We start from the raw sequence: 26,408 nt of genomic DNA, 5'->3' as shown, positions 1-26,408 counted from the left end.
TATTTACAAGATTTATAAAAACTAATACTCACAAGCTGATAATTACAACTCAAAACAAGACAAAAATGCATGAACCAAATATAAAAAGTCAGTCTGTCCTATAAAAAAACTGTGCTGCACTGAAAAACTCCATATACATTTTGGTCGTTCGATACTGGCTGAAGAAGACTTGTACCAAGTGTTAGTTGCCCTCGTAGACCCTGCAATCGATTGAACTTAATATCTGACTGTTTTTCCACGACATGGTCCGTGATGAAAATGCAGCTGAAGCTTCAAATTTAAGTTGTTCAGGCGTTCTTATAACACTTCATAATACTGCCTATAATACTGTATAGCTTCCTGCAATTTACGACAAATTCATTGTATGAATCAGTGCTTAGTATAAAATAGTTACAGGTTTCCACTGGTACTTAAACGTATGCAAACCACAAGAAGGGGTATAGTGCTGGTAAAAAGAGCTGAATGGTTGACAACAGCATCTTGCAGTACCATCTCTGCATTATCTAGTCACTAATTAAGTACTTCATTTGTGATGTGCTACCAAAAGGTTTGTTAAGTGCTATAAAAACAAGTGATTTTGCCCTTTTCTATTTCATTGTTTGTATTGAATATGTCGAAAAATGAAGCTTGCTAGCAGGGATGTTCGTCCAACACTGCACAGCAGCTCCTAACCAGGGGTGCCACCTTTTTACCTTATAATTATACAATAATATTACATGTGCGGGCTGGATTATCGAGTATCTACTGTACTCCCCGTTTTACCCTATAATTATGCAGTAAGAACAAAGTATGCAGGCTGGAATATAAAAGTTTTTTATTATGTATATACCAAAACAAAATTGAACATTTTTGATTTTCTTGTTGAGCTTCCTTTTTCTTCATGCTCTTCCTCTTCTTTTACTCCTTCGATGAAGACATGATGATGAGGACAAGGAACGAGCCACCGGCTTTCTTTTCTGCTGTTGTAGTTTGCTCGTTAATGAAGAACAGCAGCTGTGGTGAGCTTTCATTCCTTGCAATGGGAATGGATTCAATTCGTGAGAACATTTCACACTGGGAATAAAGTATTTTAGATACTTCTCAAATATAGGGTTAATTGCACAACCCCCATGTGCAACCTGGATTAAGATAGTCTTATCAATAAGACTGTGAATGTGGACCAGTGTCAGAAGAAGTAGGACAACAGGAGCCTGAGATTTGAATAAGAGGTTCAGCAATAGTATAAATCTGAAAGACCAGGTGAATTGAAAACTAAAAAAGCATGCAGGAAGAATGGGAGTCCAACTACTTTCTGTAGCTTGGCTCACCATCCATTCAACCAGTGTCTCTCATCATCAAGTAAGCAACAGTTTTTGATGTACACATTTCAATTTTTCAGTGATTAAGGCATGTATTTAGAATCCAAACAAGGTGGCAGAGTGCATAAAAAAAGCATAAAAATAGAGTTTGTAAAAAGTAAAAAACCTCGATGAGGAATCCCCCTACAGCAGTCTGGGCTAAGACACCCCGTTAGCTAGCAAGCAGTGCTAATTGGTGACTCTGCTCTATAACAATTCACCCAATTGGCTCACTTCTGTGTCAATCAGAGGAGCAGTACTGACACTTTCATTGCCCTCAAAATATTTATTATGCTAATATAGTATTTTCATATTCAATAATGACAGTTAATTAATTAGTAAGAACTTCTGTTTCACTTAAATGTTTCCTGTGTGTCCTTCGGTTTGTACGTGCAGGATTATATTTTCACACTACATTTTTATGTTTTTTATGTCCAGCCTACCCGCTGTAGTGCTGGACAAACATTCCTGCTAGGAGCAAATTTTCAAATGTATAGATCCATTTTTTGACTTATTATTACAAATCATACAATGAAGTAGAAGACAGAGGAATACTTTATGCCTGGAATGTGGGTGTAGCTCACCTCATGAGGCCACACCTTTAAGAAATGATTGTCACAGCTGCCATGATAGAAAGGCATAAGCACTTGTTTTTACTGCACTTCATCGTTATGCTATGTTTTGGTGGCACATCACAGTCATCATCACGCTATACCATCATTACTTATTAGATACTGTATAGATACTGTGTTTACCAGCACTGTATCCTGCAGGTACCCAATACTTTACACAATATTATTTTTTCTCCTTTCCTCTAAAATTTCCACTTGTTTCCCTCTTATTTCCCTTTGTCTGGTTTATTCTGCTTTAAGTACCAGTAAGAATCTCTAAGTATTTTATACGTAGCAATTCATAAAATGAAATTACACTATAAATTGCAGGACATTACACAGCAAATTTCAGGGTGTATTAAGTGTTAAGACCCTTTTGATTTTACTTTGAATAATAGTATAGGTACTCCACAACAGTACATCCATTTTAACAGTTACTTAATCTGGCATTGTGTATTTAATCTATTTATGCCTCAGGATGTGGAAAAGTGCCACCTTCAGAATTTTTTAATACATACTTTACTGATCTACTACACTACCTCCTGCCCAGCTGATCAGGATTTTCAGGATGTGTTAAGAAGGTATCTTTACTTCTAGAGGTTATCAGTATCAGTACCTCTCTACCTAGGGCTCCTGTCACAACACCTCTAGTGCTAGCCCATCTGTCTCAGTGGCTAAGATTTGAATTTTTGTAGAGAATCATAAAGCCAAGGGGTCTCAAATTGACCAAAGTGTCACTGAAGCAGCCTTAGGTGAGAGAATGGAAACGATCAAAATACTTATATAGCCTATTTCATTCAAAAGGAGTAGACTCAATGCACTTCAAAATAAAAAGCAAGGTGGTGGCATAAACAAACTAAACACCAGTGCACCAAGAATTGAGCCCTGAGGGACTCCATATTGAATCCTGACGTGATCTGATTCAAAGTTGCCAATAGAAACAGAGAATGATTTTCCAGTACAATCAGAGCAAAGGCAGTTAAGAACTGTGCCCCTAAGGCCTAAAGAGTGGTCAAGGCACTGACGAAAGATTATATGGTCAACAGTATTAAAGGCTGCGCTTCTAGATTTTGCCCCATGAAGGGTACTGCTTTAGTCTCTCTAAACTCTTCTTGTGTGTTCTGTGTTCTCTCCATGTGCTCTCTTTATGCTACTGTTCCTTTTTTTACAGTGGAGCTGAGGGGGTTTCCACTCCTGCTGTATAACAGGGTGTCTTTGTCTATACATGGTTAAACACTGAATACAACACGCCTCTTTGGTTATACACAACATGCATCCATGATTCACCCAAGCAGGGTGAAGTTAATGGTTTTTGAGGAAAAGCTTAAATTAGAGCATGTTTTTTCATCTCTTAAGCTTGACTCCCCTTTTGCTTGCTCAGATAGGGAACGCTGGCAGAATGCACTCTTGGCCTTCTCCTTAAACCCTCTCTTGCATTCAGCTCTGGTGGTCCCTGCATGATCACAGGTGAGATCCAGGCAGTTGTTGGAGGGGCAGCGAGGGCACAGATCCTGGTCCCATTGTGGGACTGGACCTCGCACCAAGGGCCTTCGACGTGTATGTAACAGGTGACTCCACAGGCAACCTTCTCCTTCTTCTGACCTTCTCCATATGGCGGAGTACCTCTAAAGACAACAGTGCTGTTAGCCCTGAGTTCCCAATACCGTTTACCCGGTGTTAGATATGGCAGGTGGTCTGGTATCCATCCTGGCCTTGCATAGGTTATATCCTGCCAGGCCTGAGGATTTGAGAGATGGGTACAACTGAATTTTTCACCCTTGCTGTTGTACAGCTGCAGGCGCTTTTGAAGGCCTTGCTGAGCAGGAGGCAGGGGGCTCACAGACAGCAACTCCATCGGCTCAGAGTGACTATCTTCTGATCCAGGAGTAGCCAGATTCTCTGGTCTCCCAGGTCTACATGTTTCTGGGACAGATGTGGAATCCTCTGTGTCCCCAGTGTGCTTTCCTCTTCCTTCTCCTTGATTCCCGGCTGGGACAGGGGCAGAGTCCCCTCTATTTGCAGGTTGCCTACTTCCCTCTTGTTTTTCATCAGTGCAAGTGGTGTTGGTGCAACATTGGTGCGAAAAATCCTCTTCTGTCTGCATGTGTGTGGTAGACGATGTGTGGGGGCTGCCAAGGTCAGGCCTGTCTCCTCCTCGGCCAATGGTCTAGGGGTAAGACAGCACATTAGTGATCTGTTTCCTGGACAGTATCTAGACCAGGTTGGAACTGCTCCAGGGGCTCTTGAATTATAACTCACTGATTCTTGAGATAAGAGACACAACAAGTCCTACATAGAAAAGATTTGTGTTAAAAAAATGACAATAATAAAACTCCTTAAATGTTACATGTAAAAGAATCGTGTATACTCACAACATTTATTTCACATTTGAAAAAAAATGATTTCAGCATAATTTCTTAAAAGGCTCTGTACCCAGACAGTACATGTATTTAGTCTGTCCTCATCAATTTGTCACACTGTCAAGCTGCCAAATGCGTTAAAGATGTGAAGGAAAATTCATAACGCCTTGTCATGGTGTATTTAAGGAAAAGACAACAGTGGTGCTGAGAGAATTTAACAGCATTTAAACAAGGCAACATAATAATGCAATGGCGGATGTTACAGACGTGGTCTGCTGTGGTGCAACTACAATGTTATGAGGATGGACTACTAAAAGTGCATCAGATACTTCTTCCTGTGCGTTCTCACTGTGTTGTTTCATGCAAGCTGTATATAAGTAGACATCAGTTTAAAACAGTAGTAAAAGTAATATTAGTTCATTAGAGGCCTTCCTATATTCTCTTCTTGAAAAGAATATAGGAAGGTTGAATGTAGTTCGTGACCTCCATATGAAGGGGCTATTGTTTAAATTGAACCAGACTATTAAAGATGCATGAGTTGCCTAACTTTTCTCAGCAAAAAAAAACACTATTCAATCACAACCAACGTCTGAATGTTGACATCACTGCGGCCACAGCAGTCTTTAAACTATGATCATATACAGTGTACAACACATAGTTAATTTGGGGCCAAACATGGCCAAATGTGAATCATTGTTAAATCTCCTGAGCGGGGATGGAAGGACAACATTGTAGGTGGTGAATAAGTGATGTTATAGACTTTCTCTCCTCTGTTGAGGAATTGCATCTCTACTTTGATGTAAATATCCTCCTTCACGCCTCTTTCAAACCATCTTCCTTCCCTATCAAAATACATAGTGTTGTCCTTGGAGGAGTGTCCCTTTATTTTTCAGGTGTAAGTAAACTGCTGAGTCGTAACCTGAGGAGTTAGCCCTCCCAGATTGAGCCAGGTGTTTGTTAAATGGTAGTTTACTTTCCCAAATACACAAGTCTATACACTCCTTACTGCATTGGAATGCATACACTAGATTGCTCTTCTTTTGTTTTAATATGTTGCCTGTTTGACAAGCATGGTGCACACCACATGCCTGTGTTTTTCAATCGCAGCTTCCAGTCCAGTTGCCCTATATTCAACTCTACATGGTTTTACTTACACATACTTATATATATATATATAAATATATATATATGGGCTTATTTATAGGGGTGTCACAATTCTCCAATTTAAGGTCATGATTTGATTTAAACATTTACACAACAGCAGCATTGACGCTATGCCTTTGTTAGACTATGTAGTCTTGATTTGCAAAGATCATCGGTTTTATGCCCTGATGACTGTTTTTTACATTTTGCAAACTCTTCTGTAAAAACCTACATGTCTTGTTTACTATTATTGTCCCAAATTTACCCAAGTACTAATACATACAATGTCTTTAAAATGGCATGGGAAAAAAGTATTGAAGACAGTAAGAAAAAGCACTAAACAAGCTGACTCTACTGATTCGTTTTCTTACCTGTACTAATTTGAATCAACTGGGTTAGGGCACATTGGTAGGTTGGGAGTTCCACTTGCTGAGAAGGGCTTACCTACCTCTCAATGTAAGTAAACAAATCATTTGTTAACAAGCTGTCACGCAAGAAACATTTCATGAGGGGAGAGGCAAAGAGCTTTCCAAGACGTTTACAGCAACTTGTTAAGCAACAATGGCACTGGTTACGACAGATTTCCAAACTCCTAAATGTTCCTATACGCACCATTGGGGCCATTACATCACGCCATCATCAAGTGACCACGCACAGAGGATTCTCACTAGATTTCCAACCGAGCAGTGAAAAAGTTAGTCAAAAGAGTAGGCCAAGACCGAAAGACCACTCCATAAGAGCTCCACAAAGACCTGGAAGCAGCAGGTACAGTTATCACAGAAAAAACAGTAGGCAATGCATCCACCACCACCATGCACAATCACTCAAGTCTCCATTACTGAAGAAAAGGCGTTTGCTCATCTTCCCAAGCCCATCTGAAGTTTGCCACACATCATTTGGAGAAAGCTCCATATTTCTGGGAGAATGGAGTGTGGTCAGATGGGACAAATATCAAACTTTTCCGCAACGATAGGACAAGTCATGTTTGGAGGAAAAATGGCTCAATATGTGACCCTAGACAGACAGCAAGTCTGAGAGGTAAAAGCATCATGGTATGAAGCTGTTTGTGTTCATGGCACTGGCTGAATCCAAATTATCAAGGAGAAGATGATTGGAGTCATTTGCCAGGAAAGTCTTGAGAACAATCTACTTCCATCCACCAGGACAATGAACATGAGATGAGGGTGGACCTTCCAGCAGAACAAAAATCCACCACATATTAGAAAAAAGACTCTCAATGGATTTCAGAGGAAGAAAACAAAGGTGCTGGAATGGCCCAGTCAATTAACAGACTTAAACCCAATAGAACATTTATGGAAGGAACTGAAGATCAAGATTCAACAGCGAGAATCTTAAAGAAGACTGTGTGGAAGAATCACACCTGAACACTGTGAGTGATCACTTCCTCCATAGAGGCATGTCTGGTCTCAGTTTTACGTGAATAGCTACATTGGAATTATGTTTAGTGAAAAATGTGGATGTATTTAATACTTTTTTCCTCCACTGTATAATACATTTTATTACTAAACTTGGTGATCACCGACATTTCAAACTTGTTTAGATTGATCAAATTAAAATAAAATGCTTTTAGTGTGTCTGAAGAAACTGACGCAAATCAAGTTATGAAGTCAATAATTGCCAATTTTCAAAAAAATGTATTCTACCAACAACCTGTTCCTTTACAACTGCTAGTGTAGACCATTGTCTACAACTGTAAGTATTTCAAGTAGTAGTAGTAGTAGTAGTATCAAAAAAATCGGATTTCAAATACATTTTATCCCGTAAACTCAGAAATCAGTGAACTATACTTTGAATACAAGATTTCGTTAAAAACCGCAATTGTCATGTTTTCAGGCTGGCTGGGGAGACGGTTCTCAAGGCCTGTAATTTTGGTGAGAATAGGTATAAGAGTCCACTCTGGCAGGTGGGAAACAAAAACAAAAGGTTTTCCATTCTAAAGGAGTAACAGACTTTATCTCCTTTTATCCCCTGTCTGTTTATGTTGAACCAGCAAATTACCTGAGTCCTTTTTGGGTACTTCCTTAACTGGGCCTCTCCAGTGGACTCCTGCTGTGACTGAGTTACAAGACCTGGGGGTGTAAGGTGTCCATACTACTGCCTTTTTCCTGTCTTGTCAGGGTGTATCCTCCCTGTGCCTAGGTGAGATTTTCTGTGGCTTTAGTGGCCACTCGAGCCCCTTGTGCTAATAGGGGGACACCTCCAATGCTTGCTGTGGCCTTGGGCAATACCATTTATCCTAATCTGGGAGCTGACTAAATGTGTACTTGTTGAGATATATGTTCCCTTTGGGGGTGTTGAGGGCATTGTAACTATGGATCTTTCAGGTTTAATTCTGGCAACTGGTGTACTAATTCCCTCAGAGGAGCCAGGTGGGGCATTAGGGGCCCCCCCTATGAGGGTTTGTTTTGTGATTTCCCTCTCAGGGCACATTCATTTTGTTGTGCTTCAGGCATATTTCATATAATACCGCACAGTACATCAGAAGAGGGTCACAGTATGACACTGTTTAATACTGTTCCCTGGTGGTGTAGGGACAGTAGGGAGGGACAATCCCTAATCCAACTGTGTAATCATGCTCCAGGTCCTGTTTGTTACTCTCTAAGGGACCTTATGTTCTTAGAACACGACTACGTATATGCCTGACGTAGTTGTGGGCTAGCTTGTGTGGCCGTGTACGTCTGACTTCCCCAGCAGGGATTTTCCTCACCGTTTCATTTTCTGGCAAATGTCTGTTTCTGCCTTGAGGTTCTCTCCTCCCTTTTCTCTTATGGTTAAAGACACTGTTCACGGTGCTTCCAGTAGACCACACACACAAAAACTGACAAATTCACTTGTGCCATAGAAGTTTGTAATATCAATATTCCTCATGTGCAATTAGCGGTGCACATGATTAGTTGACTAGTCGATTAAACCTTGCTACACTCCCTAGAAGTCACCAGAATACTAGTCATTTAAATGTATTCTCATTATTTTATTAATGAACTTATATCAGAGGATAATGCCTTCATGGTGCTAGCAGGGTTTCCTCTAGGCTGAATGTTTAAATCTAGCATATTATTGGCATTAACGTCTCCTGTCATAATATCAAGTGAAAATAATTGCAGATATATCCACATTTCCACACATTTTCTCCAGCTGCTTCTATTGTCTGCCCTCTTTCTCGCTCCTCTCCCGATTCAGTGAATTAAGGGTCTGCTTCGACCAAAGCAGAGCTAGTGATGATTGTTCGAACAGTGGAAAGACGAGCAAAGGGGGTTTTGGTGAGTTTTATTCAAGTTTGAATGAAGTGTGTTTTTGTGTTTCTGTAAATGGAGTCTGGTGGCTTGGCAAGAGTGATATAGCAGCTGTTTCTGGTTAAACAAAAAGGATCTTATTCTTTCACAAAAAGGTCCATCTCTGTAGGGAACAAGGAGAAATGTCCAAACGCAAGAGTAGCCTTCATCAAACCCACTTACCTGGTGTTTCATTTGGAGGCTGTCTTGCAAAAGATGCGTTTGACAAAAAGTTGTGCAATGTAGTGTTACTTCAAATTCCTCAATAGTCATTAAAATTTGTAATATTTTCTTGAATTTTTGATTTATTCATACACAACATGATTATACACTCTTTCTAAAGACAAAATTTGTAAAAAGCTAGAAAAACATAATGAAAATTAAAATGGATTTGATAGGGTCCTACCTACATTCCTTTAAAGAGTGGAGTTGAAAGGGTTACCATGCCTTCTATATAACAGGGGTTTTTTGCCTATACAGCATGTGGTTAAAACTGAATACAAAGATCCTCATTGGTTATAGAGAATATTCATGCATGATTTACATAAACAGGATGAAGTTCCTGTTTTTTTGAGCAAATCCAAAATAACAGCATGTTTTTTCAGCTCGTCAGTCTCTCAGTCTCTTAAGATTGGCGAACACTGGCAGATTGCAGTCTTGGCCTTATCATTATTATTAACACTTATTAAAAGCTAAGATTTTCAGACCCATATTGTCACTTCAGTGTTTTGTGACCTGTGGCTTCTAATACCTCGTCCAGCTCCTTCACAAAGTGCCTTAGGGACTCTAGGCAGCGCTGTTTGATCTCCAACAGGTTCTCATCCAGTGGAGCCTGCAGCAGATTACCCAAACTGGGCTCCTTGGCCACCAACATCTTCACCACTGTGCAAAATGTCTCACAGTCCTGCCTGTAATGCTGCACAAAACAAAAAAAGAAAAAAAAACTGTCAGGAACGTCAATATTCATAATGATGCAATGAAGCATGACACACACTCTGTCCTTGAGGTACCCAAGTGTGTTTACTGGTCATTTTAAGCTCCGACCAGCAGCTCTGTAGCTTACTTTTAGTTAGTCGGTTGGTCCTCAAAACTTTTTGCACCACAGTTTTCAGTAGGAGGCTGAAATCTGGCGAACATGCACACAATTTTGTCACTTCTCCTTTCACTCCTCATGAACCGGTTGTCATTTAAACTTGTGGGAGGCATCATTGGACTAAGCAGAGCTCCTTTTCCATCTGTGATGATTTTCCCAAACCCTACACTTGAAGCACGGCTCTTTCATAACACACGACCCATTTGTCACACAATGAACTCAGCAGAGTTCCTTTTTCATTGGTGTGTTAGCCCCATCCCCTATACTTTAGCCTGCACACGTCATAACTCATGAACCGCTTGTCATAGAACCTTGCGGGTCGTCTGTCGTAGACTCTCGTGGGAGGCATCACTGGACCTTTTCATTGGTGTGTTAGCACTGCCTCCATGCTTGAGCCACTCAAATGAAGGCTCATCTGCTGGCTCACTTCTACATCAGTTCTCACACATGATCTCAAGAACCTTTCTCTGACCATGCTGAACTATTTGCTTTTGAGAAAAAATAAATTCATTTGTGAAGCATCTGGAAGTTTATAGTAACGTGATAATTAAGAGGAGTGTAAAATTTTTAGCTGCATCAGTTCATCGGTTCACAATAATAGGATTTGTTTATTGGTCTACAAAGTTGTGCCAACCCTATAGCAACAGCAACTTTCTATCTCTTGGCGGTGATGCAGTCGTAGTTATTGATTAGTTTTATGATGAAAATGAGGCCGTCTAACGTATTCTGTACTCTTTGAGCAAAATGGCTGCAAATGTTATGTTTTTTTTTTAAGAAGAGTACATGGTGCCCGCTTATTCATGTTTAAAAAATCTGAAATATCTATCTGATATCTATTTGAAATAACAACTATGAAATCTATTACTGCTACATCTAAGTTAGCAAGTTGTGTTACAAATTGCTGCACAAGGAGAACATACATATTTTGCTCTTCAAATTTACTGACTAAAGTACATATTTTTATATTTGTTAAAGTCAAGTTACAAAACACATATATATGTCATTTTATGCATATATGAGCAAAGATTTGACCTCAGAAATAGGTCAGCACCTCTCTGTGACAGCTCTTTGAATTCTACAAACCAGCTCTTATATCAACTGTGAACTTAATGAACCAAGCTGTGGTAAATTGGTGTGTTCCACAAAACAGGTGTGTGAATGAGAGTATGCGAGCCTATTCAAGCGCATGTCCGCCCATAACAAAGGGGACATGAGGTGTCAAGAGTATGTTACTGGTGCTGCAGCATTCTTTTACACCACATTGTAACAAGCTCTCACATCCCTCTCAGATTTTACTGCTGACCCAAAACGGCCGTTAAGTTCTTTATTAGCGTCCCAGGTGCAAGCTCACAACATCTTTATCACCTGGGGAGAAAAGGGTGAATGTGGGGCCCCGCCACTGAAGCCACGTAGAGGTTCAGGGCTACACCAGCCTGTCAAGGAGCAATCTGGGACATCAGGGTCTCCAGGGTTGAGTTACAGCCAGATCTCCTCTCCCCTCAAATTAGAGTCACTGGGGCAGCCATAAGGCTTCTCTGTGGCTTAACAACAACCACTCTCTTGGCCACTACAAGTAAGAAATCAAATCCAATTACTGGTTAAAATGAGATACATGTCTACTTACGAAAACTATGCTATTAAATGTGGCCATAGAGGACATACTGTATTTACCACCCAACACACAGTCTTTATGAAATATCTTTTTTTCACAGATAATAATGCTTTATTTTTAGAATCAGCTGTAGGTAATTACTTCGTCAGATGGAAAACAGTCAATCTTTGCATCAATTTTACTGAAGTGTCAAGAGATATGACCTACTTCTTCGACGCAGCGATTTAATCAAACGGTTGCAGCTTCCTTAGAGGTACTGCATATCTGTGTCATGCTCAGACCGGATAACCGTTTTAGGAATGCGGGCTCTGCAGACTTAAGTTGTAGAACAAAATCAGTGGACATTATCTCATCAAACATTAACTGTCTGTTAAATGCAATAAAACACAAGGCACCAGCTTTTCTAACTTTGAAAAGAAAAATGCTGCCTGTCAACTTAAATCAGTGTCCAGTCCTGAGCAGAATGTGAGGTTAACCGGTTAAACGGCCATATTCCAGCGTTCTGTCAGTTATGGGGAAATTTAAAACCACAACTGCTCTTTCTTTGCCTAGATACACATTACATAATGTGTATCTAGGCTAACTCTTGATCGGGATCCATCAATTTGTACAGTGATCACAAGTGCCGTAGTGTAAATTCATTATATCACATAACTGAACTGTACTTGATGAGAATTTCAATATTTTGAGCAAGGAAGGTGTTTGTAATATATGATTTACTGACGTGTATTACTGTCACTACTGAGAGAGAACAGGAAGAAAATCCAGTGTTTAAAGAAACCGCCAGTATCAAGATGATCTTTTCCATCAAAACCTGGGAGGGAGCTCCGCTGGGTGGTGCTCTGAACATACAGAAAAGGTCAACGAAACACAAATAATATGGCATTCAGCTTGGAACAATAAGGATGGAAACAATTTGGCACATGGGAACCACTCACAGTGTTTTCCAACAAAAGAAAGGTCCCATGTTTTAAAAAAAAAACACAAGGCTCAAAGACAGAATACCGTGTCCTAGTGTGACACACTGTGACAGTGCGTCAGACGAGGACTAAAGTAGGTTAAATAAGGTTATGTGAAACCATAGAATTACACACAAAGAGTTTGTGGGACAAAATGAAGGGTCTCCATTTTCTGCTCTACCTGCTAATTACAATGATATCAAAAACTGCAATGCCTCCAGCCCTTAGATCACTTCAATTCTCCTTCATGGCTTTTTTAAAGTTTAATTTCTCCCCGCGCCCCCCACCAGATAATTCCCCTGCTGAACTAGCTAGAGCATGTTCAGATACTTGACGCACACCTATCTGCCCATTCCCGCATCCCTAACCCACATTCTGTGTTACAGAACATGTATTTGGAACAGTGCTTGCCCCAGTTACAGGTAGGCACTTCATCAAATGTTATGGTAGGGTAAAATAACTATTATGACTATGAATACTATAGCAATGCAGCTTATTATTACTGTATCACAACATGCATTGTACACACACAGAGGAAGGCAAGTCACGTAAACTCCTACAGAAATATCCCAGACTGTGGGAGATGTTTGGACTCAGGCTGATGATTTAATGTCTGCAGATCATGTCAAGCGAATTCGCGGCCCCACATAATGATAGCCTTCAGGCCCGACCACAAGGAAGTGAGAGACGCACGACACGTGTGGCCAGCAAAGCTCAGGGTCAACCTCATTCAACAGCACAGGTTTGCTTCTGTCTGCGTACTGTGTGAGCTGTCCCTTCTCAGGCTACTCTCAACTGTTTTAGTTCACATTACACAACCTAGATTTCAGGTGGATCTCCAGCAGTGGAGCACCACCTCCAGCTTCAGTGGAGATTTCTCCTTTGATAAACATTTCACGAAGTGAGCAATATTTAGCAGAGGCAAAAATTGGTTCCAGGTTCGAAGATGTGAGAGGAAACGTGGACTAAATGTGACACAAACATGTGGCGTGTGTCCCACAAACCAGCACACCCCTAATCGTTTAGGGTTGATTATGTTTGCCATCTTTCAAAACAAAACCTTCCTAAGCCTGTCCCAAGCTACAGGCTTTGTTCACAGTGATTACATTTTCACTTCATTATATCACATATACACTGTTTTGCACACTTGAAAGCGTCACAATAGGATGAGTTAAGGGCTGGAAAAAGTGGCCCTATAATGAACTCTGAACTCAAATTAAGAGATTTCCCTTGATGGTACTGGAGCTTAGAAGACTGTGAGCTATCATATGCTTACATGCACATGACTACACATACAAATGTGTGTGAGATGAAGAGCATAGCTGCACGTTTATTAAAGCACTAACAATGGTGGGGTGACTTCAAAGAGCCAGCTATTTTTGTAAAAAGTGCTCCCATGTTACTTGAACAAACAGGAAGGGTGATTTTGACCTGAGTGTGCTCTGTATGCTGTGAGAAAAGGTTGCAGGGAGGTTCTGCCTAAGTTCCCTCCCTAGAGTGGGAGCCATGAGCTGATATTGAAGCCCGATACTAAGGGGCCACACAGAACGGGCTGGAGCCCCGAGAGAAACAGCAACACTAGGGGCCTTAAGGAGGAGCCTTAAAAAAAGTGGGCTTCTGCCCAAATCGGATGTTTGTGGAGGTCCAAATTGTGAACATACCGACAGGCGTGTGCGCTGGGATGCCGGGTGGGGGTTGGGAGGCCGAGTGAGATTATACATAAGGCACTCACATGGACATTTAGTGAGGCTCTGTTCAAATGAGCACTGATGCAGGCAGGGGTCCTGCATAATAAGGGAAGTAGGGTAATGACTTGAGGGCTGGTACACATTAGGGGATATTAAAAGAGCCATTTTAATCACTCAAGCTGCAAACCGGACCTCTCGATGGAGGGGCTAATAGTTGAAATGGATATGTTTCATTTGTGCTGATTGAGATGATGAATGGACTCTGAAAATCACTCCCAGGCACTTAGCTAGGTTTTGAACTGATATTTTCCAAGTTCCTGGGTTTTTGTTGTTATTTTACATGCTTGGATTTGTTCTGCTATCAGTCCCAAGAGTGATAAATTGCTCCATACGTCATGTTGCGTCACAAAAAAACAAAACAAAAACAGAATGAGGTACAGTGATGAAGGTTTGCAAAAGAACTGCATGCTGGTCATTACGGCAGTAGAGAAATGATTTAACATTTTTAAACATCTCATGACATGCAGTCTCATTAACAGGGATGTTTACCGTGTCAATGGATTTGTTTGAGGGTTCAGAATTTCATTCAAAACTCTCAGAAAATGTGCATTACAACAAGCTCTTATCTGAAAAACAATGTGCTGGTGTGACAACTCCATTTCCATCTGATCTGGCTCCATGCTAACAGGGCTGTATACACAGCATTGCCAATCAGCAGAACAGCCAATTAGGAAAGACAAAAAGGGATGGAGCAGTTAATTCAGAAGTATGTGACACATATTTTACACTAACTGCTGTGGATTAGAGCCGTTCATTCAAAGCACTTTCGGGAGATCCGACATCCCGCTCTGCCCACTGCCTGATCGGCTCAGTTTGGCAACCCACAGCAGCGATGGATCCGTGTGTGTTTCACTGAGTCCGGGCCAGATGTTTCAGTAAAGACACAGCAGAGGTTTCTACCTCTCACCGCGTCTGCAGCAGCATTTGGAAATGGCAGGGTAAGCATGTGTGTGCTAATGCCAAGAGACGTAACACACTGTGGGTGGGCCGCCTGCATCCTGCAGGGCAATTCCTGCCCTGCTTTAACGGGAACAGATAAGTGGCACTGTAGCAGAGAGCGATGAAGGGGAGGGAAAAAAGCGCGACTCCAAATAGCAGGCCACAAGAGGCATCACAACCTGGGGTGCTAAGGACTTTTCTGCTGACTTATCCTCCTTCTCTCCACCAAAAAATGCTTCTCAAATAGAATGCATCTTAAATATTATGTGTGGCAAGCCAAGGCACATTTATACACCTTTTACATCAACCCACTGACTCTCAGCCAAATCATAAAGTCGTGGATGCACGACCCAACTCGAAATAAGGGTAAAGCCCACACGTGTAGCATGGTGCAACTACACAACAAGCTGAGGCCATTGGGAACCTCTGCTGCAGTGTATAAAATATTCTTTTTATATAAATAAAATAAAGTGTTACTGAACATGACAGGGAACTGCTCCCTAACCTGTGCCCATGTCCTGTATAACCCTGACTCATGATATTAAAGGTCTTCAGGTGTGGAGTCGACCTGGGGGTCAGCCTCATATTAGTATGCAACTGCTAACAACAAATAAATGCCATGATTTAAGAACGCCAGTGAGGTGAGAGAAGTCGCAGCTTCTTGTACCTGAAACTAGACAGAACAAAGCAGATTGCTCCTTTATTGTGAACAGAATGTCACTTAAAGCTCAGAGTCTGTAAAGAAAACCAGGAAAACGATCTGAACTCAGTGGCAGACCTCATTCATAGCTGACGTTTGGTTAAGATGAAGCTTTTTGCTGTATGTTAGAAACCCAGTGATGGCGATGTTATGGCATAATCAACAAGAGTAAAGAGAATTCAGAGAAGGGAGGTTGTTTCTTGGAGCAAATCTTACTACCTTCTCAATTTCCAGAGCCTTAGCTTTAATGGCCTCCAACCGGCGAGCCTTGAAGCCGTCCTCTGGTGTCAGCTTTGGCTCCATGCTGGCAGCCACCGCCTCCTCCGTCTCCGCTGCAGATGCAGGGGTTTTTTCCTGGCAGGCCAAAGGTTAAGGGTTAGGAGTTGAGGTCACCAGGGTTAGAAGCTGGATCTGATTTCAAAGTGTTTTAAATGCAGACAACTCTGCTCTCTTACGGTTGTTGAGTTCTTGTTATTGTACATGTGTCATTATGGGTGCAGCATGTCAACAGTAAACAGAAATGAGGTCCCATATACAGTACATCTCTATGATTACAGGATCCCTACAGACAGGGTTCAAAGCAAAGGCCCAGTGACACAAATAGATCAGTCAGTTATATTTACTGTTAAAGGAAACAAAACCTAAATGTTGCCAAATCAAAGAACACATTTTTCTGTTACTTTACTCTTTACAGTACCAGTACAGGCTGTGTCTGTTTTTGGAGTTTTTACAACAAATAATATACGGATATTTACCTTTATATCTAAAACTTGCATAATCGTTGCATTGAAGTTGACGAATTAAAGAACACAGTTTAATAGCTCTCCTTTTGATCAATTCAAGGACACTCACACACAAGAACTGAGTTTGCTGTCAGTTTTTCTATTTAAGAGCCATGTCCGTTATTACAAAACCAATTGATGCAATAATATAAATGTGTGGCAGTGTGATGGTTTCGTGTCCTTGTTTTCACATATAGTATTTATTATTATCCCATTATAAGTACTATGTTCCTAGGAATGACTAGGTCGGACGTGTTTTATCAATATACAAGGAAGAGGAGACGCAAGACCACAGGAATTATGCGAAAATTTGTTCCACCAAGAGCTTAGGAGATGTAAGGACAACAATTTTGTGTCATTGCAGTATATATAAGTGCATTTGATAATATATTAACACCTCTGCACAGTTGACATGACAACTGAGAGTGTTTTCAAGTTGTTACATTAGGTGCAACAGTACAAGTACTGCAAATGTTACTGCGTTTTACTTTACTTTCAACATGTTTCCTGACTGATTGAGACTACCCTCAAATTCTGGTTTTACCTTTGAAGATCCTGAGCTGTGAGGAGACCCCTCCACAGAGCTGCTGGGAGCGTGGCTCGTCAGCACATTGGGTTTATCTGTGGAGACAGACAGAAAGAACGGTGAGCAAACAAGCGGATGATCTTCCTTCGATAACTATGGTAAATAAAAAAAATTCTGACTAAGGGGGGTCGGCTATAAAAAGAGGTTGATCTAAAGAACACACGTGGGCGACCACAGCATTCTTTATTTTAATTTTGCTCTGTTATAAAAATAAACCCTGGGGGAGCATCCTGGTGGGTCGGTGGTCCGGGATGCATGCCACATAAACTGCAGCATCCCGGGTTTAAATCTGGATAGGGACATATTTTGTATTATATTTCCCTTTCTCTCTACACATGTGCCTTAGCTCTCTCCACTGTGTTGTATCATAAACTGCCATGAAAAAACTTTTTTTTTAAATACCCTGCAGAGCAATTACTTTCTACTGTGAGACATCAAACAATCACTCACTTATCATTGTGAACAATCGTGAAGCCAAGGCATTATGCTGCAGCTGAAAAGTATAAATCGCTGTTTTTCTTAAATACTCCCTTGTTAGATCCTCCCACACAATAGTGGTCGAGGAGTTCAGCTGTCCTTAAATTGAAATATTGTCCTGTGGCGGCTCCAACGTGTCTGGAAAGAAACAAATATGGCCAAGTTGTTTGTTTTTACTCAAAGAATCCCCAGCAGTGATTCAAGTGAAACAAGGTAAAACTTTCATCTTAATCTGAGTTCCTCGGCAGGACTACAGAGTCCCCAGGTGGCGCTCACTCCACTACTCAGATATTCAGATATTGTAGTTTGGACAATAGAGACACAGAATGGTGCAGCCTGGGGTATGCTCAAAACAAACTACCTAATATGACATGTTGTTCAATCATGTCTAAAGGAAGAAGTGTTTGTATCTGCCACTCCTGCAGCGGCAGAAAACCTGCCATCGCACACAGGGGTTTGATGTAATTATTGTTCAAATGTGAATAACAACAACATGTAGACAGCCTCTCCTCAAGGACAGGAGAGTGGTGGTTGTGGTAGTTCGCACCTCTGGACACCTGGCAAATCGCTGCACAGTGTATTCACACTTCTCAAGATTATCGATTTCGGAAAGATAGAAAATCTTGAGGTAGAGGAGATGCGACTAGCTCATTCTGTGGCGAGTATTCTCACACCCTCAGTTTGTTCCTGCAAGCTGATTTCTTAAACGTAATGTAAGGTAAGTCAACCTGCAGTGCTGAACTTTTGTCTGCCCCTTCTGGTAGTGAGAGCGATTAAACGGTTGGCCCACCTTCAGGTCCACCAGTCATTGCTGGCTGACATAAAACACACCGCTACTGGTGCACCAGCACGGGGATGTCACCACAGACAACAGATTTAAAAACCCCTGTATTCTGCAAAATGCTGACAGATTTACCGAGTGGTGATAGCGTGAATTTGCTTGAATGTGACGGTTGTTCATTTTTATGTAAAAGTCATGCACTGCAGGTTTAAGTTATCCTTTACTGATCCCTGTAGGGAAATTCCTTGTCTGCATTTAACCCTTTAGGAGCACTGGGCAGCCAATGTGCAGCTCCCAGGGACCAAATCCAGCTGGAAGCCAATGCCTTGGTCAAGAGCACTGGCAGGAGAATTAACCTTACACAGGTTAATTATAGGGAGCATTCAAACCAAATGCTTCCTTACTGTCTGTTCACCAAGACCCATCACCAAGCCTTGCAGGTGGTGGTCTCACATTGCATCTTCTCCTGTGTTCCTCACCCATAATAGTCACCAAGATTTTGCAAAAAGACAGCGTACACAGCTTCTGCGTGCATGACAAAGCCTTTAACCAAACCCTTATTTTTGTGTACTTTGCTGTGCTGGCCTAATTAGTATCCCAGATGGGAGTGGAGGTGGGAGGTACAACTGTTTTCTCACAGTTTTATTGCATCTTAAAAGGGTGGTACAACACAGAGCTATGCTTTCAGCACATTAATACGTTTGTGCATCTTAGAAATCAAAGCACTGGAGAAATTATTGTCCACACTGTTTTCCCTCAGACTAATAATATTGCTTATGTCAGATCACAAAATGTGAATCTATAAATTTCATTGGTTCTGCATTGCTAATAAAAGTACTAAAACCTGTAAAAATCACAAAAGAAAGCATGTAAAATGACAGACCCAAAGTGATTCTGAAGACATCGTTAAGTCAATGCATGAACTATTTTCTCACTGAAGAAAAGGTCAGGTTCTGAATCCAAAGCCAAACCACCCCATAAACCAAGAGTATCCTTTTCCCAGCCACTAAAGTGTGTGCAGTGTAATTAACATCTTAACGTGTTTCAGCACACCATGACCCCTGACATTACACACCACCTCTGAAAACAGATGCTTCACCTGGAACGGCTTAATACCTTTAGACATTATAATTACATTATAATTATATGTATGCCTCTGTAAAATGGGAAAATTATCTCCATTGTTGTCATTACGGAGGACACAACAGCTGCAAAGACAAACATTGCATCAGATGTGGGTAAATTCACAACTGTACAGTAGCACTCCCATTATCTATGCTTTCAGTTGCGCATGCTGTGGCCAATCACAGAGTCTCAGGTAGCTCAGAGCAGTGCTGAGTTATTGGACGTCATACAATCCCCTCGGGCAGCAGGTCAGACAGCATGGTCCATTACAGCTTGTTCTTTGCAACAGATTTAAAAGCGAAGGTGTAATAGATTTGGAGTTTGACCTTTTCTCTGCCTCTTTCAGAGTGTTTCAAAATGTATTGACTTACAGTTTGGTTGCATAAAATTAAAAAAAGCAACCTCAGGTTAAGATGTGATTGCTGAAATATCAGAGGTATGAACGTTTTATTACAAACACAACAGGGAACAGCCCAGTGTCTCCAAATATATGAATCTGTGTTATACTGTACATGAACTGATCACTAAAACTAAATGTGCTCTCACACCCAAGGTTGAGAGCACAACACATATATTATACCCTACTAACAGTGTATTACTGTTATTATACCACAGTGTCATTATTGATATTGATATTAGGTGCCTAGAAATGTACAACAGAGATCTTGAGAAAGCTTGTTAAGACTCAACTAACACATTTTCCACAAAATAGGTCAGTGCCATTCATTCTTTCCCTCTTTTCAGCTGATTGCAGTGCAAGCTTGGAAGTGAGCCGCTTCAAACCTGTAAACTCGAACTGTTTGAGAAGACTTAGTAGTCTTACGCTTTTTCTGGGCCTGCTGGTGCGTGTAGCCTTTGTCCCTGTCTGGGGAGAAGCTCCTGTTGCTGGTGTTTGATCCGGAGCGGACTGGTGGCTGGGCTTCCCTGCTTCCGGGAGAGCGTTCCCGTTTGGCTGCCACAGGCGCAGAGATCCGGTAGTCACTGTGGTCCTCTCTACGAAAATATGCAAAATAATGTTGTGAATTCTGGTGACAAAACAAAAGATTTAGCTTTAGATCAATAATACTAATCTATAAAGGCATTTATCCATTTGTATCTACACATGATAGCTTGAGGTAGGAACACAAGTGTGCTGCACTTAAAACGATGTAATTATTGTGGATCTGTAGACCTTTGGCATTAATTCTTGTGATGTAGGTTCACCTGAAAAATAAGTCTTTTAAATATGCGTTTTTAGACTTTCCTAATAAGTGACATTTTCAAAGAAAAGACATTTTGCAGTGTGACAGGTTTTTCATAAATATAAACCTATTGTGAATAACTTGCACACTAGACACTATCTTCTCTCTAAACGATTTTAAGAGTGGGGTAGATAATTTTGTCGATTTTAATTGAAAGCCCACTTTCTAAATCAAAAACTGGACAGCTGATTTCAAGCCCTGGCAGTTGGCAGTTTATTAAATGTGTACGAGTTAACCACACTTGGCCGGCACCGACCTTTGAGGAGGGCCGGACCCTCGGCCTCTGTTGCGGAAATAGGGCCGAGTTCTGCGACTGTTCCTGGAAAACATAGAAAATACAGATAAATCAATGGCTGGCAAAGCTGCTCCGCACCCTGGAAACAGCTGCTTGACAAAGAAAGCTCCGGTAAAAAATAGGATCAGTAAATCAAGAGCATGTTGTGTGTAAATTTAAATGCATAATCTTCATCGTAACTGGTTTACGAAGAAAAGGGGTCGGGTGTTTGTCAGTGAGCTCCTTCAGATGGGTAATGGAAACAGGATAAACAGAGGACAAAACCACAAAGACTTCAAAATTCAGAGTCAGTGGGGCACTGTGGTGTGGCACGCTGATCAATTTGAGGAATGGAGGCAATCTTCTGCTTTGGCACAAGCAACAGTTGGCTGACAGCTGGCCAATTTCTGGGCTTGTTTCACTACTATCTGTTTTCAATTGTAGGCAGAGCTATGACTAAGCATAAATTTGGAGATGAAGTCACAAAGCACTGTCACCAACCATGTAATGTGAAGACCAATTTTAGAGCATTAAACGTTTTATAGGCCTAACACAAGTACTGAAATTCATTTCTGCTAACTGGACCTAATTTTTACAATTTTCCAGACTCAAAGCTTGTGTCCAAGCAACAACCTTTAGGCCCAGAGGTAGAAACGAGCCAAAGGCACCTGGTTGACATGACCTCCGCCTGAACTCAAGTCACATCTCAAACAAAGAGCAGGTCTAACAAGGACTCAAACTTTTACGACGCATGGTCTGTTTGAAGTAGCCAAGACTAAGCCTGCCATTTGCCTGAACTGAATTCGCCTGAACTGAATTGCCATCTAGGCAGGACACAACTGACATCAAAAGGCTACAGACAGAAAACAAATTGTGTATTTTATCTTAGAAAAGCAAAAGTTCTATAGGAATGAGTTAAGGCACTTATCAGACAATCACTGAGAAATTACACAGAAGCAGAGATGTATTGCATGAAACACACTTGTAATAGTAACAGTCGGCACACTCAGAAACTACCAGAAAGATGTGATCGTTTGGTGAGACATGAAATAAATGCAGGTCCCAAAAGAGAAATCAAACTAATAATAATGACTATTATATTTGTATTTTTCATCCCTTTGCTGTCTTTCATAGCTACACAAAGACCTGGCTTGTCTATAAATAACAGTACCTCATTTGACTGGATGGATTTAAAAAGACAGTTTACAAAAACAAGACACAGCTACATTTAGCACAGGGGCTTTTGACTGTGCTTTGAACGAGTTAATAACAAGGAGTTGCACATCAGACAGTGAACTCATTTCATAATCTGGGAGTAACCACATCACCATTGCAGAACACTGCTGCGTTTACGCACTGCTCGTCTTTATCCCAGAACCCATAGGCTTGATATATAGTGGTATGGAGAGTGGAGTATCTATGGAGTCTAAGCATGAAGCTGCCCCATGAGTTTAAGCCTGGCTTGAGCTGCTTGCTGGGGTTTCTGTCTCGTGCTAGGAGTAACGGAGCCATTTAAAATGTGGCCTCATGTCCACATGGTAACTGTAGCACCTTATGCAAGAAAGGATCCGATGGACAGACTTCCTGATTCGTTGTCTCAGCGATACGATGAGGGAGGAGGTAATCAGCTGCCTCTTAACATCAGGAAGCATTAGTAAAAACTTCCCCTGACCAAAAACACTGAAGTTACACTGTTGTGATGTGAAATGATGGAGCATTATTACATGGGTGTCATCAACGTGTCTAGAAACCGTCAGGAAGTCACATGTACAGAGAAACGTTTTTTGATTCTGTGTAATGAGTAATTTAGAGTGATTAGAAACTTGATATATACTTAATACAGATTTCAGTTTAATACAGCGAGGACCAAAAGAGACACAAGATAAACTCCGCTCAGAATATCTGAGGTGTGTGTTGGTGTTTCACTGGAGAGGGAGTGGTCCAGCTGTTTTTCCTCTCAGGGTGGGGTAAGGGGTGGAGGGGCTGTTTGGCAGAGTGAGTAGACACTAGTGCCCTTTGTCCCCCTCTCCAGCCTGGTATGGCTTTTGGGAAGGGGAGCCCAGGCTTGTAAACTGTTGGTATGTTGAAGTGACCCGGGCGTGAAGAGTGTCTGTTAGCTGATCGGTGCGGGGTTAAGCTCTTCAGCTTAGTTTAAGCATTGTGGTCATAGATAATTAAAATATGTTTCCTAAATATATTTTCCAAAGCTATACTTTACTGCAAAGGCATTTGCAAAAGCAACAATTTGTAATAACATCTGTTATATTCTTTACTATTGGGTAGAAGTAATAGTACTAGTACTTAAAGTGATTTTACACTTAAAAGCTTAACCCCCCCCCCAATTATATTACATGCAAGGAAAGCCACACACCATTACATCTCTATCAAGCTAATAATATTCACCTTTCAAAAGACTACACTCTGCCTCCACCTAGTGGTCCGTTTGGTGCATTACATAGAAATTCAGTGGAACGACTGACAATAATAAGTACGTGACAAAGAAAAATGAATTACCTTGAGCCTAACTGATGCCTCAAATCATCTCTGCTATAACACTGTTGGGAGTACGGGCCCTCCTGAAACAAAAATCACAATTATAACAATCTTAAAGGTTCCCTGTGGAGTTTTTGACCTACAGTACACTATGGAGGTGTTTTTCTGAGTGGGTCCCTGTTTTCTTCCTCTTGCTCACACATGAGAACACACATACATGATAGTGACATGGCACACACACTCCCGTCAATGGTTTCACAATATTCCGCTGATCAACAGGTGGTTGTAATGTGACACGGTATGCTGCAATGTGTAAGTAAAGACAGTGAAGAGGAGGATGACTCTAAAGCATGGATGACAAAGTTTAAAAAACTACAGTGAGCTTGAGTGAGAAATAATGTAACCATAACTTGTTTGTTTACAGGAAAACTCCACAGGGCCCCTTTAATTGGAAAATGGTTGGTGAATTGTTGATGACGCTGGAATCTACAAAATGACTTACAAGCAGCTAAATATGAGCAAACTATTCAACAGTCAGTCTGATCTGGCTGTAGTCCTATATTTCTTTTACACTTGCTTTCAAACCTGTAACACAAACCAGATTTTAGTTCAGAAATCAAATTTGTCTTACATTTCGAGGCTGTGAAGAATTTCTGCGAAAATTGGGATTGTCATCAAAGTATCGGCGTTCATTGGATGGGTAACTGCCTTCACCGTGACATTCTCTTGCGTCCTGGTAATTTCGAGGACCACCATACCACTGGTCATCATTAAAGCCTCTGTCAAATTCTATCCCTGGTCGAGGCATAGGGTTCTTCTTTTCAACAATATTAACAACTCGATGGACTGTCACCTGAAATGACACAATGTGAAAGTATAAATTTCAATTTTAAAGAAAACAAAAACATAAATTGTTCAAAAATATAGATATTCTTTACACAAGATTAAATTTGTAGGCAGACTGCTTGGAAGCACCCCCAATTTATACCCAAAGTTACATATTACTATGATGACAATCGACATTGCATTGTCCAAAATGAAATTATGATCTTTAAAGTAATTTCAACGCATGGTCTTGATCATTTAGCAATGCCCTACTCCAGTAAAGAAGTCTTATTGGATTGAACTGGTCTGTGCAGTCTAAGCGCACAATGAATAGCTTGATTCATAGTATCATAGAATACAAACAACCGCTTTTAAACATCATTCAGTCAGACTAAGATAACAAAAACAGCTGAAAAACACTGTCCACAATATTTTGATACAAACTAAGATACAAAACTGTCTCAAGAATAGAAGATAGCATAAATATCCCCTTAAAATGTGGCTTACAATAGAAGAAAAAGTAAATGAATACTACCATAAAAACCTACCACGTCATAAAAAGCGAATCACAATACTGCAATTGAAGAAACAGTGCCATGATAACAAACTAACCAGTTCTTCCTACTAACTACTACAGGCCTCTCCAAACTATAATACTCTGATAACAAAAAACAGCATCTGTCCTTACCTCTCTTCCATCCAATGCGGGGAACTGCTCCTCATACTCCTCTCTAATTGATTTTCGACAGCGTTGATATGCCACTGCAAAATAAAAAGAAGTGTTTGTGAGACTATGAGTTCTAAGTACATCTATGAAGTCACTTTTACATTGTGCATAACATTGATTTAAACTAAAGGAGGGTTGGATAGATATGTTTAGTGGGATAAAGGTACTGCACTTCTATTCTTCTAAGTTAATTTTTTTCCAGACTATATTTGAAAAACAATGAAGGAGCAGGAGGCTGCAGAGGGGGATGATGATTTACCCCATCTCCCCAAAATTAGCATCTTGAGACATTGAAAAATATGCACAGGGCAAAGCACTACAACAGGCTTACAATGACTTGCTGAGCTTGTGCTTGAGTATATTGAAGTGGCACAGCCAAAACGATCCAGTTAGAGACTGAACTTTGTATGAGAAAAAAAAAAAACAATAAAATTAACTGTGCTTGTAAATCATGTAAAACTGCAATTGTTTTCACTTACTCACTGTTGAAGGAATGATTTTGGTTCCCCGTCTGGTATGCTCAAGATGTCTATCTAGAGAATGAAACACTTATAAGAAGGGAAAGGGTATAACCTTGCTTAACTGACTCAGCATAGGTTTTAGACCCTTTTGGACACATAGCCAAACACACAGAAAAATTAGCATTATGACATTCACACACACGAACTCAGACTTCAGTTCGTGATTTCTACAAAATCTTCCACCCACAACTCCGCCAATGTCATTCACAGCCCTAAGCAGGCAGGGTGGCCATGCCAAAACAGCGCAATCCATTCATTTAAGAAACTTCAATACACTATTTAAGTGATTGAAAACAGGTGTAGTTTACATACACTTCACACACTCTGCCATAACCATACTTTACTTCCAAACGGTGACTTCTGCAGGAGTCACTGCTTACCCTTTTTTTAAAAAAAAAAGATAGCGACAGAACTTCTGACATTTTTGACTGAAAACATCCAAGTACCTGAATACTTCATATGACACCGCCGCTGCTCTCAATGGTAATACGCGACTTTGCGTTTTGCTGAAATGTATGACGTTATTATGACTGAATGAGAAAGCGCCATGGTATTAGCACTGTTGTTAGCAATTCCAGCTCGTATCATAGCTCAAGAGGAAGTCGTAAGTAACTCACTCACCAAACACTGATCTGAGTTCTCCTAGCCAAAAAGTGCGTTTTGCATATTTCTCCTATAGCTTAAGGACACCTGTGCCTGAGTCAAAGGTCTGTGCAAGTGAAGACGCAACAATCTAAAACCAAAACAAACCACATCGCCAGTTATGTTTCGTTTGCTGTAT

At 40.8% G+C, this 26,408-nt stretch overlaps 1 protein-coding gene across 7 annotated transcripts; it reads right to left on the bottom strand.

The window, feature by feature from the left end:
• Nucleotides 1-152: 152 nt before the first annotated feature.
• Nucleotides 153-26,408, bottom strand: LOC121608445 (periphilin-1-like). 7 transcript variants are annotated; one of them, XM_041939721.1, is made up of 11 exons: nt 26,249-26,408; nt 25,586-25,639; nt 25,068-25,141; nt 24,186-24,407; nt 23,576-23,637; nt 21,044-21,106; nt 20,370-20,539; nt 17,122-17,198; nt 16,015-16,149; nt 9,496-9,660; nt 153-4,115 (listed from the first exon to the last, which is right to left on the bottom strand). In XM_041939721.1, coding segments are annotated over exons 2-11 (1,785 nt in total). In that variant the 5' UTR covers nt 25,587-25,639; nt 26,249-26,408; the 3' UTR covers nt 153-3,299. The 7 variants fall into 7 exon arrangements, with proteins under 7 accessions (XP_041795655.1, XP_041795659.1, XP_041795656.1 ...); XM_041939725.1 differs by having other exon boundaries at nt 25,590-25,639; XM_041939722.1 differs by having other exon boundaries at nt 25,586-25,635.

Source organism: Chelmon rostratus, chromosome 6 (genome assembly GCF_017976325.1).
Source record: "Chelmon rostratus isolate fCheRos1 chromosome 6, fCheRos1.pri, whole genome shotgun sequence".
NCBI lineage: Eukaryota > Metazoa > Chordata > Actinopteri > Chaetodontiformes > Chaetodontidae > Chelmon > Chelmon rostratus.
This window is presented reverse-complemented; position numbering and strand designations above follow the sequence as displayed.